The 20,837-nt window shown below is 38.7% G+C and overlaps 1 protein-coding gene across 2 annotated transcripts in view; it reads right to left on the bottom strand.

Annotated features, from left to right (window-relative positions):
• The window catches only part of LOC127639349 (RNA-binding protein 20-like), an 87,888-nt gene that overhangs the window by 6,724 nt on the left and 60,327 nt on the right, over positions 1 to 20,837 (bottom strand). For both annotated transcript variants that reach the window (XM_052121298.1, XM_052121299.1), the window contains exons 2-12: positions 19,218 to 20,235; positions 18,409 to 18,470; positions 17,487 to 17,584; positions 15,581 to 15,654; positions 5,847 to 5,990; positions 4,898 to 5,029; positions 3,931 to 4,010; positions 3,238 to 3,853; positions 2,959 to 3,045; positions 1,739 to 2,291; positions 1,058 to 1,165 (exon numbers count right to left, since the gene is read on the bottom strand). In XM_052121298.1, coding sequence (XP_051977258.1) covers positions 1,058 to 1,165; positions 1,739 to 2,291; positions 2,959 to 3,045; positions 3,238 to 3,853; positions 3,931 to 4,010; positions 4,898 to 5,029; positions 5,847 to 5,990; positions 15,581 to 15,654; positions 17,487 to 17,584; positions 18,409 to 18,470; positions 19,218 to 20,235 — 2,972 coding nt within the window. The remainder of the gene's footprint in view (positions 1 to 1,057; positions 1,166 to 1,738; positions 2,292 to 2,958; positions 3,046 to 3,237; positions 3,854 to 3,930; positions 4,011 to 4,897; positions 5,030 to 5,846; positions 5,991 to 15,580; positions 15,655 to 17,486; positions 17,585 to 18,408; positions 18,471 to 19,217; positions 20,236 to 20,837) is intronic.

Below are 20,837 nucleotides of genomic sequence, written 5' to 3'. Positions count from 1 at the left end.
AGAACTATGTCAGACCCATGCAACAAACATTCTCAGCAGTTCTGATGTGTGCACATGCTGCTTTTGGGGCCATAAAAATGTGTGTGTATAGGGCTGTAAAGTCAGCTCTTCAGTGAGGGAATCTGCTGTGTAGCGAGTGCACAAGCTTAGGCCTCCAGGGTGTAATTCACACCTCACACTCTAAAACGGGATGACAAATGCTCCACTGACATCAGCTGGCCTTTAATGTCTGCCCATATCACAGCCAGAAACTTTCATTTATAATCACAACATGATCAGTGGTAATGTGATGAGTCCACTGTCCACTTCCTGCCAAAGACTGTGGCTATTAACTGCTTGTAACAAAGAATAAAAGTTGGGAAAGGAGGAGGCGAGAACCAGCTTGACAATATAAATAATCTTTTAATAAAACAAAAAGACACATGCAGGGCAGCTGCCCGTAACTCTCTCTCTCCTGAACTGCTGCCTCCGGTCGCCTTTATCCCTCTTGGGCTTGATTAGCCTGATTAGGGGCTGGGCATGCAGCATCACGACCTGGCCTGCCCTCCTACCTGCCACACTGCTCCTTTCTTAAATTAATTGTTAATGTTTATTAGAGTTATTGGTGAAGACGTGTTCATTTGAAGTCAAAGTTTGGTTGGTGTGATAAGTGTGAAAGCTTATTTACGAACTTGGGTGCTGTTCCTTGGTTCAGTTTTTGGGCGTTTTCACATTAAAGTTTTTGGCTCCAACCTGCATTCATTAGATGTTAGGGTTCTTTTAATTTCATTAGTGTGAAAGTAAAGTTTTTATTTGTTTATTTTCGAGTACAGTTCATATGGATTCATGTACAGTTTGCAATTGTTATGGAAGCAATTAGGCCTAATTTGAGGAAGTTAACTGCTATTGATGTTGAATTAGTTGCCTATTATAGTATTCATGCATTCCTCATTGATGCTTTTCAGTGTATAAATATTAAGGTAGATGATGATGACATTTTTTATTTTTTAGCATCAAAAGTTTTGATCCAAACACAGGGCTCAGATCAATATAGTGCTGGAAGTTGTGAGTCAGTCACCTAATGATATGCTGTGTTCACTTATGGCTTTCTCCTGCTCTTGGGAGGGTGAAACAGCAGAGATATCAGTCATCTGAGGTGAAGGGGCAGGCAATGATCCAGGAATATCTAGAACAAAAAACATGGGTGAAATGGAGTGTTTCAAATATATGTTAATCATATATTTGAACCGGCTTAAAGAAATTAACCATTCAAGTAATGCTAAACACACTAAACACTATTGTGGAGAAGAAAAAGGAGACTTTGAATGTTGGATTGCCTGAGTTTCCAAAAAAAAAATTTAAGTTTGAAGGTTATATGCATTAGGTCTTACAGACAGAGAGTCAGATAGATTGGTTTATTGATTGTCTGCAAGGGGAAAACCATAAGTCTGTTCAGTAAGAAACAATACAGCACACTAAGTCAGAACAGGTTGAAGGACTGTGTCAAATTTTGTGGATATATCTTAAAAGCTCTAAGAGGAATTACATTCAGACATTTTGGTCTTGGTTAAGGGTATTTGAAAAAACCCTAATCCTTAGTTTGCACAATAAAAATGTGTAGGCTTAATTAAGGCAACAAATTACAAGTAGTGGAATTTCAATACAGTGCTGCCTTGTAAACACTGTAAGTAAAAGCGAGACAATTGTATTTGTATCTCTACCATGCCAACTTCTATGATTTAACAACAGCCAGTTGTACCTCTCTTTTGACTTTCTTGTTTGTGAAGTGGTTCTTTGCTATCCTTGTCCACCACCTTTTTTGCATCATTGCATGAGTCCATCACTTTCCCACTCTCGCATGTGCTGTTGTGGTCTGGAGAGTCCACCAATGTTGGTGTTTTTGTTTTTATCTCCATACCTATGGAGGTGCAGGTCTCCAAAGTGCTTTTAAACTCCTGAGAGGGGAACTGGTTGAGTTGAGAGACCAGATGCTCTGGGAGAGATGTTCCTGGGGATGTCCCACTAGAGCTGGGCGGAATACCACTGGAGCTTACTTCTGTAACCAAATCTAGAGGTGGAAGTGTAGTTGGGTCCATTGTAGGCTCCTCACCTTGTGTTGGGGGCTCTGATTTGGAGATTGGGCTGACTGTTGACTGACTAGGCTCCACGGGCTGGTCTTCCTCGTGAAGATCAGGTAGATCAGGTTCAATGATGGAGTCTTCTTCTCCTCCAACTTCATCTACTGTTACCAGTTCCTCCATGCTTTTAGGATACCAGCTCTCCTCCTCTCCATCATCTCCACTATCCAGTTGCTGAGAATCAAGGAACAGTGCAGATACAACCTTTCAGCAACAAACAATGGTACACATGGATCTTTAGGGTATGGTTATGCTAAAAATAGTCTAGCAAGCCAGACATTTGACAAACTGACCAACATGTAAAACTAATAGGTTTTGTATTCAGAACTTGTCTCAAGTTTCAAGCATAGCTCTTGAGTATTTTTCAAAACCATGAACCTCACAAACTTGGGTAGATACAGCAACTACAGTAGTTCTACCTTGGAAGCATTGTAGCAGCCCTGTTTAACATAACTTTTTTGTTGTTGCCAAAATTATATAAATCCCTGCACCCAAAAATCCATACAATCAGATGCTAGCAATCTTAGTGTACAATACACATCAGTTTGAGACTAAGATTATGCTACTTAGTTGGCTGTATTTTGATGGCTTATGGTAAACCAGTGGTGGTGCTGCAGTGGCTAAAGCACAGGGCTGTTAATCAGAAGGTTGCTGGTTCGAACCCCAAGGCCACCACCATTGTGCCCTTGAGCAAGGCACTTAACTCCAGGTTGCTCCGGGGGGATTGTCCCTGTAATAGTTGCACTGTAAGTCCCTTTGGATAAAAGCGTCTGCCAAATGCACAAATGTAAATGTAAATCAGAAAATGCAGGCCATCAAATAAATTAATGGGGGTGTTTACCTCACTGTCACCATTTCTTTCTGTGGACTCTGAAGGTTTGCTTTTCAAAGGAGATGCTGATCTCTCTTTGGTTGGATATTCTTCCTTCTGTGATACACAAACAAACTGCACAATAAATAATATTGTCCATATTTCATATTGAATTTTTTTATATATATAAAACACAGCAGTCATCTTCCCAAAATAATTTCATGTCAACTGCCCATATAGTGTAAAAATGTATATGGAAAGACAAAGAACATTATTAAACAATTTAAATTTGAAATATGGAGGACATGCCTGATTCTCAGACTCCCTCTCCTCCTTCTCTTGTCTCCGACTCGGCCTCTTGCTGCGTCCTCTGCTCTCGGCCATCCGGTTGGATTCATCCGTCATGTCTGACTCTGAATGTCGAGGTCTGTGATAGTCTCCACCCTCCCGCCTTTTAGATTTCCCATCATGTCTCTGATGTGGTGCCCTACTCAGTTTATCAGTCTTGTAAAGTGACTCCTTCTTGTAGAAGTCATCTATGGAGTGGTAGGAAGAAAAAGAGGATCCCTGGGGGCTTCCACGGGAATACCAGTCCCTTCTCCGGTCGTCTCCAGGCCCCATTCGTGAACTGATCCGGTCCCCAGTTTTAAGGTAGGACTTCCTGCGCTCAGGAAGCCAACCGTTGGGTCTTTCTTCCTCATCATTCCTCCAATCATCTCTCTCACGTGGGCCATCGTCGCCTTGAGGGTGGGATGTCCAGTCCCAGGAGGCCCGGCACGGCCCCATGCCGTTGATCCAGTCAGGCCGACATGGCAGTACCGGTGGACTGTGTGCGGAGCTACAGGAAGTGAAGCTCGGACTGTGGGAGCGAGGACTCAGAGAACGACTGACGGGACTGCGTGATCTTCCTCGTTCTGGTAGGTACCTACACGCATAAGCAACCGTTTTAAAACTAAAAGTTTTAAAAGTAGTGTCTTATAAATATGTTATTGTGATTCTCACCTGTCAGCTTCCTGCATTTCATCTCGATCTCTTTGTGAATTTATGTCTTGTATTATAGAGTCAACATTTTTACCTGGTTTCTGGATTGGAGAGGCAAACAACATTTTTTTAGGGAACCCATTCATGAAGTAAACAAAAAAGTAGGGCTTCATTTACACTGTCAACCAATTGAACCTTCGCTAAGCCCCGCCTTAAAAGGGCTTCTGGCCAATTATGTCTTAGCAACTGTTGCCCTGCCACCATTTCTCTGAAACGAGTTGGCTATTTTCCAATGACAGCCAATGGAAATGTGTGTTTGAGTACTTTTAAGTGGGATTTTATCAAAATAGTAAAAAAAATATAAAACATGTTGTTTCCGTGTCATTTGTAATGGTGACACAAATATGCATCACAATGTCACTCTTCATACCAGCCAACGTTATTCAATCCAGTGCGGAGTTATGCAGAGCTTGTCAGAGCGAGCGACCGTAACTAAGTGGGAGGAGCTTGGCGAATGGTCAATTTATATGTTTTCACAGATATCTGGTGCAGATTGTTACATGCATGTATCCAATCAAAGCACTTATTAGATCATATTTTATTTGCATATTTTAAAGGTCACTTTCAAATGTGGATCTAAATCAAGTTCCAGTGGGCACTTACACTGAAGTGAATGGGGGCCATTGTGTGAATGTTAAAATACTCACTTTTTCAAAAGTTTAGCCACAAGACGTAAACAATATGCAATTTGTGTGCACCAATATCCACACGGACCCACAAAATGGGGCAAAACGAATCTATTACTTGCGTGACCCACTAATCTGCAGTGAAGATCACTTTGGGCGACAACACATTGTATGCCGGTGCATTAACGTAAATGGGAAGAAAAAAACAAATGTTCAAAATATCTGATCTGTGCATTAGGATTTGCAGTTTAAATGCAACCTAATTGTACAAAGACCGCTTGTTCTGTCCAAGTGAAACCTACCTTTAACTGTAGTTCCTTGTATCTTTTGGACATGCGGATCAGTAGTTTCTGTCCATTGAGGGTGGCTGGCTGCAGCTGGTAGTACTGTACCATAGCTTGAGCTGCCTCCACGTATGCCATTTCAAGAAAAGCCTGATGAAAAAATACTGCTAAATCAAGCATCAAACATAAAATGTGTCAAATGAGATCCAAATAGATCATTTGACATACCGGTACTCTTTTTAATAGTGTAGTAAATCTTCAAGACAGTTACAGGAATATTTTATGCACATGTCAAACTTGGTTGGCACTGAAGTCAGAATTCGAACCATTAGGATCGGTCCTAATGGGACTAATCAAAAAGTCAATCTAAAATTTGAGTAATGAATCACGGCAGGTGATTGAGAGATCATCTGAGTCAGGGTTCCAATGTACAAAGTGTTAAATATCATAACATGCTTGCCTAAATCTATCTCTGCTGATTATCAGTCTGTCCTGCCAAGGCGTTAGTTATGACAAAGTATACGATACAGACTATGATAAGTCATTACATTTTATAATAGGTTTGAACAATTTTAAAGATCCCATGGCATCAAAACTGCCATTTTGAGGCTAATTTTGATGAAATTAACCTTAAGCAGATAAACACAAAATTTACAGTCTTTCTCTTCTGGGAAAATGGACCAAAAGTCTTTGACTCATCTTCCACTACACAGATTTTTGTCCAATCAAATGCTCTCTAGACTGAGAATGCCCCTCCCCCTAATGCCACCTCACACCGACTAGCAAGTAGCGAATTATGGCTCATGACTGTGACAAAGGACGAGACCCTTTGATATATCCTGCCCAAACCTCCTGTTTCATAAGGAAATATGTCAAAACAGGGAAGAAAATACTTTTTTTATAGAAAACATGGCATGACATGAAGTAGAGAATACAGTCTCTACACTAGGACTGAATTGTACAGTACCTGATGCGTTGAGCGCATGAGGATGTAGTTGGTCACTTTGCCAAAAGGCAGGCCAAGGTTGATGACGTCATTCTCTGTGCAGCTTCCCTCCGGTAAGTTACAGATGTGGATGACGCGGCCAGGAAATGCTTTACGCTGAAGGAACTGAGAGAAGACAGAGAATGACACACAGTTCACATTTTGAAAGACTTCTTTCTCTAGAGTCTATATTGTTTAAGATCAGAAGTTTTTAGGTTGTGCCTGACAGCATGGTTTTGGGCTCTGATTGGCTGTAACGTTTGTTTGAAAGAAGTGATTGTAATTGGCTGCGATGTTAAGAAGAGAAAGATTAGTGGTGGACATTTTTAATTTCAAGAGAATTTTGAATTTCATTTATTGCTGAAACATATTTGAACGTGTAAAAGGTTTGTGAATCCCAGTTGTATTATGTGGTTCATACAGGATGTTTGGAGATAGAGGCAATTAGATTGCTTGGTTAGGGATGCACATCATCTGGAGTTATCTTCACCTCTGTCTATCTTGAGATGAGATGAATTCAAAATGATTTTAGAGCATTATGCATCTGTCGTGCTCCATAACTCCCCCTTCTGGCACAGAAATAAAACAGTGGCCTGCAGTACAGAGGCTACCCTTGAAATGTATGGATATCATGGTAACAATATGATTAAGTGGCATCTGAAAATAAATGATGCTAGAGAGCTTTTCTCAAAACCAACTTTTTACTTTACACCAACTAGACCAGTTTTAGACAAAGGTCAGTTTTAGTGCATGAATGAAGTCAGGTCCCCTCAAGTTCACACAGATGTCCTATAGCAGAGTTTTAATATGGACATGTTCCAATGACAACCAAAATGTGTCCAGATACTTCTTTAGGTCATAATTTGTTACTTAAACCAAGCTTATAAAAAAAAAAAAAGAATACTTCAAACCTTAAACCCAATTTGAAACTTCACTTGTTTTGCACACACACAATTTGTTTTTATACATAATTCATATATATATATATAAAATTATTTTAAGATTTTCCCATTTTTATATATATATATATATATATATATAAACGTGAAAATCTTAAAATAATTTTTTAGAGCAATTTGAGGTATAAGGTGTTTTATTTTAAACATTTGAGTGGTACATTTGACTTTTTAACTGATGTGACATTATGATAGATTTTCAGTAATTCACTTATTACAAATAAAACAAATAAATAAATGACTATTTATTAAATTAGACCATAGGTATATTATAATAATATAATATACTAGTCTCATATATATATGAGACTGTTACAGTGCATCCGGAAAGTATTCACAGCGCTTTTTGATTTTTCCACATTTTGTTATGTTACAGCCTTATTCCAAAACAGATAAAATTCATTATTTTCCTCAAAATTCTACAAACAATACCCCATAATGACAACATGAAAGAAGTTTGTTTGAAATCTTTGCAAATTTATTAAAAATAAAAAACAAAATAATCATATATACATAAGTATTCACAGCCTTTGCCATGACACTCAAAATTGAGCTCAGGCGCATCCTGTTTCCACTGATCATCCTTGAGATGTTTCTGCAACTTGATTGGAGTCCACATGTGGTAAATTCAGTTGATTGGGCATGATTTGGAAAGGCTATATAAGGTCCCATAGTTAACAGTGCATGTCAGAACACAAACCATGCCATAAAGTCCAAGGAATTGTCTGTAGATCTCCGAGACAGGATTGTATCGAGGCACAGATCTGGGGAAGGTTACAGAAAAATGCCTGCAGCATTGACGGTCCCAATGAGCACAGCGGCCTCCGTCATCCGTAAATGGAAGTTTGGAACCACAGGACTCTTCTTAGAGCTGGCCGCCCGGCCAAACTGAGCGATCGGGGGAGAAGGGCTTTAGTCAGGGAGGTGACCAAGAACCCGATGGTCACTCTGACAGAGCTCCAGCGTTTCTCTGTGGAGAGAGGAGAACATTCCAGAAGAACAACCATATCTGCAGCACTCCACCAATCAGGCCTGTATGGTAGAGTGGCCAGACGGAAGCCACTACTCAGTAAAAGGCACATGACAGCCTGCCTGGAGTTTACCAAAAGGCACCTGAAGGACTCTCAGATTATGAGAAACAAAATTATCTGGTCTAATGAAACAAAGATTGAACTCTTTGGCCTGAATGGCATGGGTCATGTCGGGAGGAAACCAGGCACCGCTCATCACCTTGCCAATACCATCCCTACAGTGAAGCGTGGTGGTGGCAGCATCATGCTGTGGGTATGTTTTTCAGTGGCAGGAGCACTCTGGACCTCAGACTGGGCGAAGGTTCATCTTCCTACAGGAAAACGACCCTAAGCACAAAGCCAAGATAACAATGGAGTGGCTACGGGACAACTCTGTGAATGTCCTTGAGTGGCCCAGCCAGAGCCCAGACTTGAACCCGATTGAACATCTCTTGAGAGATCTGAAAATGGCTGTGCACTGATGCGCCTCATCCAACCTGATGGAGCTTGAGAGGTCCTGCAAAGAAGAATGGGAGAAACTGCCCAAAAATAGGTGTGCCAAGCTTGAAGCATCATACTCAAAAAGACTTGAGGCTGTAATTGGTGTCAAAGGAGATTCAACAAAGTATTGAGCAAAGGCTGTGAATACTTATGTACATGTGGTTTTGTTGTTTTTTATTTGTAATAAATTTGAAAAGATTTCAAACAAACTTCTTTTACGTTGTCATTATGGGGTATTGTTTGTAGAATTTTGAAGAAAATAATTACTTTAATCAATTTTGGAATAAGGCTGTAACATAACAAAATTTGGAAAAAGTGAAGCGCTGTGAATACTTTCCGGATGCACTGTATATTATATTATCTAGACTATATATATTTACATATATAAACAAGGTGTCAGGATTTAATTGACAGCAGCAGGTTTTAGATAAGCTCAGCCCACATGAGTGCAGAGGCAGAGAGGGGGGTCAATATTTACACTACAATTTACACATGGCAGGAAGAGTATTATGGTATCATAGTGTAAGTACCACAGAGATCAGCAGCGTGCATGAAAACAAATTAATTATCACGACTGCTGATCTTTAAACAATGAAACTTGTGAAACTTACAAAGGTTCTGTTTACCATGAACATAATTCTGCCAAGATCAAAGGGAAATGTTATCATACTGATGTAATATCTGACCAGATCACAGCTAATGTATCGTACGTTTTTGTACTGCATGCAAAGATGAAAACAGAAAGAAAGCCATATGGGTTTAGGATGAAACGAGTGTGAGTAAATGATGAAAGACACTTTTTTTATCTGCCTTAAACGGTTTGAGCAGCAGAGCTGGTGATAATTATATGAATGGTTCTCTGCCAGATCTTCTCTTCACCAAATGTGCCGAAAAGGTCATGTTAGATCTACCTCCATAAACAGATACAGAAATAGCCCTTCAAACAGGCTGTTTTTATGTCTGCTATATAAGACAGAGCATAACTCTGAGTGGCTTCTATTCGCCAGTCTCACAAATAGCAGCTGCAGTGTTTTGGAGCTTGTTAAGTTAGTAAAATATTGTTGAGTGGCTAGAGGTTCTGGCAAGAAACAAGGTGATTATTGAAACACTGAGTCAAACATAACTCTAGCATTACATTGAACCACTGATGCGTAGTGCTTGATGTTCATTGGCTAGCATGGAATGCAACTCATAGAGACTAGTAGGGATCTTAAAGGGACAGTTCACCCAATAATTACAATTCTGTAATTTACCCTTGTTGTTCCAAATCCAAACTCCAAAAAATGAAAGAAAAAAAAAAAAGAAAAGAGTATTCTGAAGCCATATGAAAGATTACAGATCAGTTACACATGAACATTTCAAAAAGTTGCTCAAAATGTAAGAAAATCTTCCCAATCGCCAGAGCTCACCAATTTCATTTGCACTTATGCATATTCCAACTTGCCATGTCAAGATTTGTCAAGAAACATGTTTTGAACAACTTGTTCTCTGGAGTGATCCGATAATGACCAGCAACATACTGTGCTACAAATACATTCCTTTCTGCTTTCTTTATCTAGAGAGGGTTTACACTTCTTTACACTTGCACTGCAACACGTTCCTCTAAAAGCTTTTGAGGGCAGTTTCTGTATTTCACAGAACTCCTGGCATTCCCCCTGCCTTTATCCCCCAAGATCAAGTTACCAATCTGTGGGCTGAAATTGAATTCCCAGCCCTCAAAGAATTCTGGAACACAGCACATACATCTTGATTACTTGTCTCCACAGTTGGGATGGTTGAAAGTGAAAATACTGAACCCCCTTTTTCTTATATTGTCTGTGTATGTTTAAGTGATGGACAGATTCAGCCCGATCTCATGAACATTGATCATGGTAACATTATTGCAAAGTGAAATTACGTGCTTCATTACATGTTTCGCGTCAGTTTACCATTGAAAAGTCCGGGGTTGACCCGGTGTCGTAATCAGACTAGATTTTTAAGGTGAATATTATCTCCAGTATATTCACCAATGGATATTAAACCAATAGTGTCTTTAAAGCAAATGAGAGGTAACAAAATAAACATCCTTACCCTAAAGCAACACCTAAACCTAAACTCATTTTTGGAAAAAGCAAAAATGACATTTTCTGAAGCAACCATATCATCTCATGCCACTTCTCGGACACTTTCGTCTCACGTGTCAGCTTTCGTGTTTGCGTGTCTTCAAAGTCCAACACTCTATCAGGGATGCCTTTCCAAAAGCATCAGCATTAGCCAAATATGGGTACAAGTTCCACCTGTGGTTGGATGCAAAGCTCCAACTTTGACTTCGCTGAGGCTTCTATATTTTTCATTCTATTTCTGTCAGTACTTTGACCACGTATACATGCATTTAAGAAAATGGGGTTTGGGGTTTTCAGGGTTTTGCAAAAGCCATTGAAGGGATTAAAGACTCTTTATAGAAATTGCTTTATCGAAACATGGTTTTTGTCGGAGAACATGGCTTTTATTTATTTATGTTAAGGCATAAGTGTCATTTATGTTTTTAAAGAGTGTGCATGTGCGTACATGCTCAATTGCGTCGGGGGAACACCGAAGTCTGATGTAGAGGGAAACCCCACTATTGTAGCGCATGTACAGTATTTGTACCATTACACAGTGCAGGCAGCGTTCCATGTGTTCAGCAGCTTTCTCATATTAACCAGCTTTCTGGAGTACATGTAAAGGAGCTTTAAAATGTAATATTTGTGTAAGTTATTACTTCATCCCCCCTGTAACATCATTAACGACAGCTCCAATTTGTTGAAGCAACGTGGTTTGAACGATGGATGTGCGACATGGTTATTACGGTTTCGGGAAAAGCTTCAATTGATCTTGACAAGCTACAGTAGTTAACTTCTCTAACGATGCATCGTACTTTTGTGATTTCAGCAGTGATTTACCTCGTTGTATGGGAACCACACCCCAGACGAGCAACCGTGGATGCTAATAACATTGGAATAAATGTGTGTCGGTGAATCTGTAATACAAGTGTTACAACTGATAATTTTTCCAATGATGCGTTACAGTAAAAGTGTTTGATATAATAAAATAACAGTGTGAGTATTAAAGCAAAAAATAAGCGTTTATAAAGTCACTGAAGTCGTGATTTGTGTGAAAGTGAATAAACAGTTGTTTTAGTGCATACAGTGTTCATTTACTCAGGAAACTTCCACAAAACGTAGTATTCGGCATGTAAAACTCACTTTGCAAAAATGTAGTTATAGTAACTTTCATTCTATGAGACTAGGTTGGAAAGATTGCATGGAAAATGTGGATTACATGGATATAATTCAGGACCCTTGTGTCTATTTTTTTTATTTAAAATGTTATATTAGTTTACATACAAGGACTATCCTTTCGGCAACTTTTCCTTTGTATCTGACATGACTAATCTTAAACTGAAAACACTCCAGTCTGAGTTTGTTCAGCCGGTCAAACTATAAACTGCAAAGTACAAGTGCTGCCAACATAAAGCTGCTGTAAGACAGGTGGGTTTTATAGGAGCTTACATTAGCCCATGACTTCACTTTGTTCACCTCCGAACTAAATCATAAATAACGACTTTAAAGACCTGTTTCTGAATCAAGCTGGCCAACTGCATCAAATACCATCCTGGACAGAACATCTATTCAATCATATGAACAAGGTCAGAGCAGCACAACTATAATCTAAAACAATGCTTCACGGCGTCCATATGTGAGGATCCATCAATCACACTCAGCATACATAAACAGCCGTCTGTCTGTAAGCGCTACTCGCATTACTACAGTCTATAAAATCACAGATTGTGTGCGAGATGATTCTCTGGCAATGAGATCAGATCGATCAAAATAGACTTTAGATCAAAAAACTTTGGTGTAGTACATGCATGCAATATACAGTGGCGCAAAAATATGTGGTCACTTATGCTACACTTAAAAATGTATTAATGTTTTGCATTACAAAACACAATATCAAACTATGTGGCATTTACTCAAAAGCACAATTTTCATTTACATTTATTTGATTATCATATGCAATGACACTGTTTAATTTACATGTATGTTTGGTGTAGCAAATACTTTTTCTATAATACAGATTGCAATCCATTGTTACTTCACATAAATAGTTTTAACCCCAGTTATATTACACTATGACACATAAATAAAGTACATATTCATGTTGTTATAGAGTATGCATTATTTTAACACATTTTTAGTCCTAATCAAGTGTTAGAAAGCATTTTTCCCTTGAAAAATATAGCTTAGTATATGTACTGTGTTAATGTACTGTATAATTTTACAATGCATTATAATCGAGGTTAAACCAATTACAAGAGTGTGCAACTGATCATAAGGTACGTAAATAAAGTAAATATAGTCCAAACTATGTTTATCCATTACAGAAAATAATAGTGTGTTTATGCCCGAGGCAGTCTGTCTGGAGCAGTGTGTGGACAGTTGTTATTGTTTCAATGTCAAGGCCCTATTTTAGAGTGCTAGTGCTAAACTCAGCACTATACATTAATTCATAATTCACAAAGTCAATGGGCATGTCCATGAACTTTTGGTATTTTCGTGCAAGCATACACTATGTCTAGGCGCAATTGGGTTTTGGCGAAATTCCGGGCGCAACATGCATAATGGGCTTCTCCGGTTATTGGACCAGCAGCGTCCTATCATATAGTCGATTCCCTGCCAAGCACCAGCGATATAAACAAAGACAGCACATTCATAAGAAGTTGGAAATATGGAATATTTCTACATTCAAATTACATTTCAAACGACAACAAAAATATAACCAAAATCATACCAAATTCAAACATTTTATCCACTCCAACTTTCACCGGCACCTTTTGCAGTGACTTAAAAATCCCTCCTCAACAACAGGTGAAAAAATACCAATACAAAGAGTTTGGACATGAACTTTATTAGCACCTGCTGTTGGAATCTCTGAACTGTAAATGCAGGAACTTAATTTAGACTTTGTGCTGAAAACAGACCAGCTTTTGAAACATTTTAGCACAATGGCATATTTCTCAGGAAAACAGCAATTTGCACTTTATTAACATGTGATACACCCACAGTTTGAACGCATAAACCCAAAGATAGTGCAAACACTCCCACCCTTATATATATATATATATATATATATATTGTTTCTATACTTTTTAACAACTTTAAATCAATGGTTTTACATTTTCCCCTCTATTTAATTTGATAATGTCATTATGGGATTGTAGTTCATGCCCTCATGAAAGACAATAATTACATAGTCTTGTACCTTTGTCTTTTTGTCCAATTTTCAAATTTCAAAATCTTTTTGGTTAAAATCAAAGTTTGTAATGTTGCGATTCACTTTGTAGCTGGTTAGTTTGGTTCACGTTTTCTCGCGCTTTTATAAAGGATTTTATGAAAGATGGAAGAAATTAATGCCGAAAATACTTCCAGAACCACAACCAAGGCTGAAAATGTGATGGGCACTGCTGCGTTCTATTCATTCTTAATAAGATTATGAAAGAATAAAACCCCACTAAACAGCCGATCTTCTTTTGTTACCATCAATCATTTTGATGTTCTAAATTAAATCCATCATTCAAATCATTTTTAATTGATATGTCACAATGTCAAAAGTCCAAAATTAACATTTAGCAAACATCAAATGCAAAAACAATTAGCTTTCCTGAGTAAATAAAATACAGAATAACAGGCCTCTTGGCTGGTAATATTTTTAGGAAATGGAACATAATTTATGGTTTAAATCAATTTAATAACAATAGATCTCCCTCACAGACACAAGCAAATCAAATTCAAGACACTTTATAAAGAAAAGCTCAAAACAAAATGCACCTCGGTGAAAATTTTCCTTATACATTTACTGTAGATACAGTGTCTGGTTTTTTTTTTTTTTCATAATTTTTGGACTCCAAGTGGCGATATATAATCGATAAAAGCATGATTTTAATAGGAAAATAACTTTAGTGTACACGCAGAAAAATAGAAAACTTTGCAGTTTGAAGCTAAACGAAGGAAACAAATTACAGGTTATTGACATACATCAGTCATTTGTATTGCATAAATACATATGGAATGAGTAATTGTATTTGTTCAATGGCGTTTCTCAAAATAAAGTGTTGGATAGGAGGCTAGCTAATATTTGATTTGTAATTCTGTTTGTTAGTTGATTGGTCTCTATGGAATAAAAGTTGTGCCTTTACGAAACGAGCCAGAGTGGTATATCATCTCACAATTTCACCATCTTGAACGAATTATTATGAGCTGTTATGAGACTATGTTGGTGGTTTTGTGCTAAACTGCATTTCGCCAAGAGACTTTATACTTAGAAGCATATTGTTCTGCACTGTGGAAAAACAGCTAGATCATTTTGTTGTCATTTACATTTACGCATTTGGCAGACGCTTTTATCCAAAGCGACTTACAGTGCACTTATTACAGGGACAATCCCCCCAGAGCAACCTGGAGTTAAGTGCCTTGCTCAAGGGCCCAATAGTGGCATCTTGGTGGTGCTGGGGCTTGAACCCCCGACCTTCTGGTCAGTAACCCTGAGCCTCAACCACTGAGCCACCACTGCCCCCTATGATGTTGTCATCACATCATAATTGTGGCTGATGAATTTTCACAAATCACTCAGCATTGGCAGGTGTGACAAAATGTTTATTTTGGATATCCAAGACAACAAAAACAAGTGTTCAGTTTTCACATGGAACCAGATCTGTCTAGCAGAAATGAAGCCTGGTGCATTCCTGCCTCATTTCACAACAGCTTAAAAACTGCTGCTTGAACCAAGTACAATCAGCCACACATCTCTTACAGATACAGAAAGTATCCTCTATTAATGCTTGTGAACCACAATTTGCGCCATTCAATTCTGCTGGCTTCCACCTGTTCCCTAATGTTCTAGTTGTGAAGATGGCTCAGTTGTCCCATGAATAATAACCATTAGACAATGCGATAATAAGCAGTAAGTAATTTGTCAGTCAGTGAAAACAGCGTGACCTACACATAACACACTCTTATCTCCATTCTCTTGGCTCCATTACAAAGTCAGTGAGCTAAGAGCGGAAAATAACAACACTATGAGTTCAGCCGACAAACATTCAGAGAGATAACAGCCTCTTCAGACAGAGTTGGGTGAAGTTTTCAATACTACAAAACACTAAAAAGTTGTTTACCCCCCATATCTACCTTATATATCCATTTTGCTTAATGTGTCTTTGTGCCGTGCTAACCTTTGTCCCTGATTGGTGCAAAGTAAATCCCGCCCCTGAGAGAGGAAACGAGGAAGCACTTCCAGTTGAAACATCTGTGGAAAACAGGAAACAAGCATTTCAGGTATCAATTTACAACCCCAATAACAAAAAAGTTTGGAAAATGCTAATAAAACAAAAAGAAGTGATTTCTAAATTCTGTTATTTGATGTTTTACCTTGTTGATTGCAACACACTACAAAAAAGTTGGGACAGTCGAATGTTCAACGCTGTGTAGCATCAGCATTTCTTCTAATAACACTTTTGAGAATGGTGCATTATGAATTGCACAATATGACAACGAAGGATGAATGGGTAAAAAAAAAATGGATGAATGGGGGAAATACTGCTTGCTAAACTTAAACTTGTGTTTTCATTGACCGAACACTTAATAAGTGTTATTAGAAAAATGGTGATATTTCACAGTGGTAAACAATCGACTGTCTCATCTTTTTGGAGCGTGTTGCTGATTTGAATTTATCTGATTTGAAATTAGTGTATATTGAAGGTAAAACATCAATAATGTGTAGTTGTAGTGCTTTCAATACAGCAGAGGCTCAATAGAATTTACAAATCACTCCTTTTGGTTTTTATTAGCATTTTCCATACTGTCCCAACGTTTTAGGAATATAGGTTATATTTTTAAATGACAAATGTTGACTGCAAGTGTTTAGAATATGATGTGCTGAAACTGTTCCAGTTTCTTGTAGGTAAAATGGTTTGACAAATGCACATTTAATGAACAGTAAATCTTGTCACATAATATTTAGTATGGATAATTTGTGAATAGAGACCCAGGGTTTCTCCCCTCATAGGGCCTGGCTTGTACTCTTGTTCATTGTAGTTGAACATTGTAGAATTTTTCGCCATTGAAATACAAGTGCCAGCTTTACAAGTCACATTCACAGGTTGTGTGACAAATAACCGACAGACAAACCACGTATGGCGATCTCTTTCACGCCATTACAGTGGCAAAGGGCTAACATACAACGCGAGAGAGCACTTTGAAAGAATAATCACATAAGGACACATTAACACGTGAAAACTGGTGCACAGTATCAAATACACCAAATGTAAGATAGTCGTAACTTTAGAAAACACAAAGACAAATCTTAGACATTTTTCACCAATTTTGAAATTCTCGCTGGATGCTTTATTTGATCGAAATAGAGGACATGTCCAGGAAGAAGAGGACGTATGCTCACCCTATATTAGTTGGAGGGGGCGTTCTCCTTCTAGAGAACAAATTATTGGACAAGAACTTGTATAGAGTATGCCTCTACCAGCAAGATAATCATTGATATTTTCGGTCCATTTTCTGAAAGAGAAATACTAAATTTCAAACGTGAAATCTATTTCCGTCAACTTTTAGGAGTACACCAGCATACAGATGGCCTCAAAGCTAACAGATATGATACTAAAAGCCACACAACTTTGATTTCAGACCATCTATGCCATGGCTGGGTCTAAGGGGGGCTAGTGGGGGCATTGCTGGTCCTATGAAGAGACAACCACTTGCCCACCCTGAAGATCAAAATAAGCAAAGTAAGAACAATTTGCATTTCTTTCTTAATATGCAATTTCACAGACTTGATTGAAATATACAGTATGTGGTCATAACTTGTTTTAATATTCATTTATGAGAAGAAGACACCAAAACATGGAACCTTTTCAATGAAAATGATCAAAACTTTGTCTTCGCCTATTCAAAAACAACTGTTGTAATAATACACGTCAGCCAGTGTGCCACTCTGTTCACTGTCTACTCCCCCACTACCAAAACGATGATCCTAAAATTAGAGTCGTCTCTCAAATCACGGCCCATACCCCTCAATCTCTTGAAATTTCAGCACTCACGTTGTGAGGCAAATGAGGAGATTTAACTTACCTTGACCGGCAGCTGTTGAGTATGCCATAGTGTTGCTCAATGCTATGTTGAAACATCCCTCAGACGACGTTGGAAAGTGCACTGCTCCGAGCGTCAGGCTGCAAGGGGGACAGCACTGCTTTTAGATCCTAAATCCCACCACAACTGGGCTGACTATATCTTGTGACACAGTTCGAATTCAGGTCATAACATCTTTATATGGTAGAAAACTCTTTATAAAACAATAACTGTGTTCAATATAGCGACTGGTCGTATTCATAAAACGCTTAACAAGAGTTTCACAGGCAATTAATGGTACAAAACAAGGATTTAAATAGACCACATTCATACAAGACCTTTAAACATATTTTGTTTCTCACCAAGTTGGCAACGATTACTGTTTACAAAAACAAAAACTAAAAGAAAACCGAAATGAAAATAAAAACTAGCATAATTGGAAAAACTAAACTAAAATACTTATTCATTACTCCACAAAGCTAAAATAAAATGCCAAATTAATTTTAGTTTTTGACCCACAGTGTATTATAAAATTTGAAGTCTTTACATCCTGCCTTCACTTAACATGAAAATGCCTCTAGATGGCACAGAAATCGAACACCATTTATCTAACAAACATATTTAAATTAGTTAACGTATTAACTTTGGTAGCCCTATAATACCCTATAATATAGAGTCTAAATGAATGAATACTATACTAAATTTAGAGGACAAACTCAAAACAACAAATAAATAAAAAAATTATAATAATTCAAAACTTACCATTATCAACTAGCTACTAATATCAACTAATATGAGTTGTAGCCATTCATGTGTCGGAATATGTGGATTGTTTATCACCATTATAGACATTGTTAGTTCCCCTACCACGACACTATACATCCATCAATGAAGGTTTTAACATAGTATATTCCTCTGTACTCACCTCTCAGTGTAAAGCGAACAGTTTTGCAGATGCAACTTGCCCTTCACATGCTGGTCCCAGTCCTGAGAACAGCACACACACAGAAACACATAAACACACAAACACGATATGTCAGACAGATACTCTGTCTTCACTGTGATCTAACTACATGAGAGCGAGAGATTCCACTGGCGTAGCCGCTACGTGGCCATTTAGAGAGTTCATGGTGGAGAGAGGGAGAGTGACCATGAGAATGAAAGCAAATACAACTGACTTCTGCAGAACAACTGTGTCCTCGCCCTCCAAACCTGTCTCCTCTCAACACATGCCAGCTGACACAGAAACATTCACACCCTACTGTAACCAGTGAGCCCACTGATTTAGCCAAGTATCATGAAAAAAACTTGTCAGTTCTGCAGAAATATCATGAAAACAACTATTGCTGAAGTCAAAGGAACAGAAAAAATAGATGAATTGGACATAATAGTGAAGTATAAGCAGCCAACAAATCCCCAGTATGCATGGTATTCCTTAAATAATGTTGATGCATCTCAGGAAGTTGGTTGAGAGAATGCCCAGTTTGAAGAAACTAAAATATAAGATATGTTGCATTTTTTGGACACCACATAATTCCCATACTTTAATATTTAAATATGGGGTGATTAGGTGTGTCCAAACTTTTGACTTGAAGAGTATCTGGAATTTCACATACGTTGAACTCATTGCTTGCGATACATTTTCCATATGTAAAATGACGACCATTGTGAGATGGCCTTTTAAAGAATATTTGAATTTTTTTCAATCTCACAAAGCAAGTGTGATCTACTCACCTTCAAGTTGTAAACCTTCTTCTCACAAATGGTGCACTGATAGGGTAGGTGTGAAGGAGTTGTCCCGTGATAGTCATTAAGCTGGTGGGGTTGTAAGGACAATGTCACCCTCTCATCACACTGGTGGAGCTGTGGCTGCTGTTGAAATCCCCCTTGCTGCCCTATGGGTGGCCCAACCCTAGCTGGGCCACATGCTGATTTGAACTTGGGATCTGTTGTGGGTTCCTCAGGGTTATAAAGCTCTGCTCTTGGGCCCACAAACACTGGTCCGGTTGGTACCCAAGGCCCAGAACCTGCTCCTGTACCGATGTCCATTTTGCCCAGGTTCATCTGGCCTTTCCATTGCTCCTTAGGGGCTGATGAGGAAAGAGATCCCAGGTTCTGATCATTGCCTCCTCCCAAGAATCTAATTTGTTGAGTTGGGGTCTCCAAGGAAAAGATGTCTCTCTGAAAATTGCTTTGGGCATTGTTCCTGGGTTGTGAAGTTGCTCCACCATTCTGTCCTGCATCACATGCCTTATTAGTAACCACTGAAGCCCCTCCCAGATATCCAAACGGCAAGCGATGTTCTGTGTCCGTCAAATATGTTCCGGCTTTTTTACTGTAATCATTGTGCTGGTTGAATTTCTGATTGGACGCCCCTAGTGTGGTAGTGGGCCTGATCCCAGTAGGATTTGGGTTAAAACCACCACTAACAAGTGTTCCAAAGCCAGCCTTTGGAGGTGGGAAGGTTATAGGTGGTGGTGGGAAGGCCCCACCATGTGCCTGGGCCATGCTGGAGCCCCGGAGCTGGTTGAAGATAGGCTGGGACATGGCAACATTGGAGAGGACCTGATTCAGGACAGTGGCTGCAGCAGCGTTGTTGGTGGTCTGGGCGAGTTTGAGACGGTGGAGGGTGAGCTGGGCCTGAAGCTGAGCCAGCTGAAGACTGGCGGGACTCAGCAGCAAGTTCTGACCTACTCCACCTAGAGCTCCCCCCAGAGGACCAGATTTACTATCAAGCTTTTCTCCTGAGGTACTGTGAAGAGAAACATGACAAATAATCACTTACATGAAAACAAGCCCTAAACAAAGTTAATCCAGGGTCATGTATACCAACATGTATACCACATAACCTGAACTATAGGCAGATGTAATTTCACAACATTGAATTTTAGTTAAAATTGAATTGTATATATGCAGTACAACATAAAGGTGCTGGTCATATAATTAGAATATCACCAAAAAGTTGATTTATTTCAGTAATTCCATTCAAAAAGTGAAACTTGGATATTATATTCATTCATTACACACAGACTGATATATTTCAAATGTTTATTTCATTTAACTGACAGCAAATGAAAATCCCAAATTCAATATCCACGAAAATTAGAATATTACTTAAGACCAATACAAAAAAAAAGGATTTTTAGAAATGTTGGCCAACTGAAAAGTATGAACATGAAAAGTATGAGCATGTACAGCACTTAATACTTAGTTGGGGCTCCTTTTGCCTGAATTACTGCAGCAATGCGGCGTGGCATGGAGTCGATCAGTCTGTGGCACTGCTCGGGTGTTATGAGAGCCCAGGTTGCTCTGATAGTGGCCTTCAGCTCTTCTGCATTGTTGGGTCTGGTGTAT

This window comes from Xyrauchen texanus, chromosome 48 (assembly GCF_025860055.1).
Source record: "Xyrauchen texanus isolate HMW12.3.18 chromosome 48, RBS_HiC_50CHRs, whole genome shotgun sequence".
NCBI lineage: Eukaryota > Metazoa > Chordata > Actinopteri > Cypriniformes > Catostomidae > Xyrauchen > Xyrauchen texanus.
Note: the sequence above shows the minus strand (reverse complement) of the source record. Positions and strands in the feature narration are given on the sequence as shown.